A 3697-nucleotide genomic window follows, 5' to 3' on the forward strand; every position below is an offset into this window, starting at 1 on the left:
GCCTCTATTTACTCTCAGAATCAGCATTTAGTTTTTTAAAATAGCCCTGCCTCACTTCCAGAAGATAAGAGGATGAAAAGATGAATAACTATTCATAGGAGTCTTCCCTCAAAGGTTTTTTTCCCCCTCCAACTTTGAGGGTGACGGTATTGATTAGAATTAAACCCCAAATTTGAACAACTGTGTATTAGGTCCTTAAAATGAATATCATTATAGAAGGAGACCAAAGCAATGAAGTTAATTCTCTTTTATTTGTTAAACGGAGTTCCCTCCTTCCCCCACCCCTTCCTCCTTCTGGGCTGGCCTGTCACGCCTTCTCAACACGCTAAAATCATTCAGAGTGGCTTGCAGGGAGAAACACGACATTTATAGTAAGTGTCAGCCTTCAGAGAAAGAAAGCAGTTCATTAATTTACTTCACACTAACTTCAAAGTATGAGTGTACCTTGCCCCCTTAATCAATAGATATGATGTACAGTCAATAGCCCAACAATGTTAAAAAGCATTCAGAAACTCACACACATACCACAATATCAGCCTCAACTCTGCTCAATGAAACTTATACAGTGAAACAACTTGACTTGGAGTTCAGTAAACCACAGGAAAAATTTTTTTTTGACATCTCCAGAGCTGTAATACACTTGAGGAGTGTTCAAAAACCACAATAAAATTAAAATGTTTACCCAATCAAACTGAACACTTCTCCCAGCCAGTAACATTTTAATCAATTCTGCCTTAAAATTAGATTTCTGAGAGCATTTGTAACTGCTTAAAATATGAATTATTTTTTTTAAATAAGAATATTCAGTAGGGCTCCAAGGGCTGTAGACTCTGCTACACTGGTATGGTGCTTTCTGTGGTTTAAGATGTTCCCTTGTGGTGGCAGTGAAATTGTAATGACATTTCTGAAGGCAACTAATAACACAAATGACAAGCAAGTGATTAAAACCCACCGAATTTGAACGGAGTATACACTGGCCCAAATGCTATTAGACACAGACGCCTCCATATATGTGGTCCAAGATTTGTCAAAACCTTGTCTCTATTCTCAGATAAATAAAATCCACACATATCAATTCAAATCTTAATTTTTTCCTTTATGAAAGAGGCAGCGGGGAGTTCCAGTGAAAACTTCTAAATTCCACAAGACGCTCAATTTCTCACTCAAAGCGGGGGGAGAAAACCCAATTCTTCTTCACCCCCTTTTCTATCTTCTCCTTTTGTGTTGAAATTTACTCATCGCCACGGGACAAACACACCCCCCTCCCCTAGAGTGAGACTGGCACTTCCAAAGACGAATCCCACCTGGGCGGGGTGGGCGGGGGGTGGAAGGGGGGAGAAAGAAAACCACCTCATCAAAGTTAACAACTCCTGGACGCAGGAGCGCACACGCCCTAACTCACCCCTAAAAATACCACTCAGCCTCCGCCTGTTTCTATCCTTCAGAGGTATAGTCTGAAGAGAAAAGATAGATAATAATGCGATTTTCTTTACAAATGCAGTGACAGTGCCAAAGAAGTTAAAAGATCGCTCAAGATTTTAGGTACAAGGAACCAGAGGAAGTTGGCGACAACGATGGCGTTTGTGCATATTTATTTACTCAGCTGCACTCGAGTTCGCAGATTCACTCTTTAAATCGCCAATCTCTTACGTATGTACACTTTACTGCACTGTTTCTATTCTCCACCAGCAGCTTTGCTGCCCACACACACAAGCACATTCACACAGCCTTCCTTTTCCCCACAAGCACACACTCATCCACCCTCTCTACTCTTCCACACACATAGATTCACACTTCTCCCTCTCCCCCACACCGCCAACCCCCGCTTTACTGCACTGTCTCACTTCCCTCCGTCGCTTCGTCACTCACACTATGGTACACGCACACCTTTCCCCTCAATACTGATCTGTCTCTCTACCCCTCTTTGTCACACAGATATATTATCACTCACAGAACCCTCCCCCTTCTCTGCACTGTTCGTCCCCTTCCCCCACTCCTTCACCACACTGTCGCTATTACACGGCCACCGTCACATTCTCTTCCCCACCCGTCTGCACCGTCTCCTTCAGCTTGGTCACACACGCAGTTACATTGTTGCACACTCACACACCCGCTTTGTAACACACACGCAGTCCCCCCGCGCCCCTCCCGCTGCCTCTCCCCACCCTCCCGCGGCGGCCGGCGGCGGCGCCGATGACCTCACGGCGCGCGCGCGGCGCGGCCCGGCGAGGCCGCAGATTGGCTGGCCGCGCCTCCGCGGTACTTCAAAGCCGGAGAGGGAGCTACAATTGTGGTGGAATGGGCGGAACTGATCATTGTATTGCACACCTCTAAAAAAAACACTGCCTCTGATTTATCAATATAAAAAAGATCCTCTGAGAGGAGAGGGCACTTTTGTGTGATGGCAACTTCACTTCTAGGGGTGAGTCTCAGGATTTTCTCTTGCTGGTTTAATTAGTTTCCTTTTATTGACGATCGGAGGGGGTTAAAGTCGCCCCGGCCAGGCCACGGGCTATCAGTCTCTATTGAAAGCTTCCCCCCCCCACCCTTTAAATACAAGTGAGTTTGGAGAAAAGAAAGAGGGGGAGAGGGGGGCAGAGTCACTTTTTTTCAGCGCAGGAAAAGGTTCGAAGGGCATTTAGACAAGCCACCTCGCAGCGCCCGGCCGCTCCCTGCCCGGGAGACGCGCGCCCTGCCCATTTTACCTGCGACGATTTCGGGGGTAAAGAAAGCAAGGTTTTCTCCTGGGCAAACTGCAGATTTTTCCTCTTCCCCTTAAAAAAATCCGCAGCCCGCTTTGTCTTGCAGGTACGTTGAACCCGTCTCATTTTTTTTTTTTTTTTTTACTTTCGTAGACATTTTTAAAAAGAAAATGAAAAGCAGGAAGAGCAAGTGAGCCAGCGTTATAAGTTTACCTCTTTTGGCCTGGGGGAAACAACCCAGGATGGGTTTCTGGGGACCGGAACAGGATTTTCAAAGCTCTCTCTAGGTTGCAGGGGAAGCGCTCTTAAAAACGCACTCCAATGGTTTTTCCCTGGCTTCTCCGTAAAGGAAACTTCCTTCCTCCCTAATCTGGACTTTTGCTTGCTTGTTTCGAAATGCCTGGGGCCTTGTGCGCACGAGAGTGTTGTTTTAGGTGAGAATATTTGTCAAACTCTTCTTTAGCATGGCGCTTTGCTCCCGAATCAGACGCCGGCAGCCAAACTTGTCCCCTCCCGTAGAGTAGGAAGCAGCCGGGCGCCGGGGCTGTTGGGGGAGCCAGGTGAGTTGGTGGCGGCGCGCCGCAACGAGAGATGGGGTGCAGTGGGGCGTTTTGGAGGCTACCGGAGAACTGATGCAGATTTCTTTCCTCCCTCCCCCACCGGCCCTTTGCCCACCTCCCCTCCCCCACCCCTTCTCCTCTCCCCCTTCTCGCAGGAAGAACCGAGGTTGGGATCGACTCCTCTGGCCATGCTTGCTGCTACCTGTAATAAGATCGGCAGCCCCAGCCCGTCTCCCTCCTCTCTCTCCGACAGCTCCTCTTCCTTCGGCAAAGGCTTCCACCCCTGGAAACGTTCATCGTCCTCCTCCTCCGGCAGCTGCAATGTAGTGGGTTCCAGTCTCTCAAGCTTCGGCGTGTCGGGGGCCTCCAGGAACGGCGGCTCGTCTTCGGCGGCGGCGGCGGCGGCGGCAGCGGCGGCGGCGGCGGCGGCCCTGG

The 3697-nt window shown here is 48.9% G+C and overlaps 1 protein-coding gene across 1 annotated transcript in view; it reads left to right on the forward strand.

The window, feature by feature from the left end:
• Positions 1–2291: 2291 nt before the first annotated feature.
• Positions 2292–3697, forward strand: part of SP8 (Sp8 transcription factor) — a 3536-nt gene continuing 2130 nt past the window's right edge. Inside the window, exons 1-2 of the mRNA XM_011364468.2 lie at positions 2292–2422; positions 3418–3690. Coding sequence (XP_011362770.1) covers positions 2402–2422; positions 3418–3690 — 294 coding nt within the window. The 5' untranslated portion in view covers positions 2292–2401. The remainder of the gene's footprint in view (positions 2423–3417; positions 3691–3697) is intronic.

Source organism: Pteropus vampyrus, unplaced genomic scaffold, assembly GCF_000151845.1.
Source record: "Pteropus vampyrus isolate Shadow unplaced genomic scaffold, Pvam_2.0 Scaffold4, whole genome shotgun sequence".
Classification (NCBI taxonomy): Eukaryota; Metazoa; Chordata; class Mammalia; order Chiroptera; family Pteropodidae; genus Pteropus; species Pteropus vampyrus.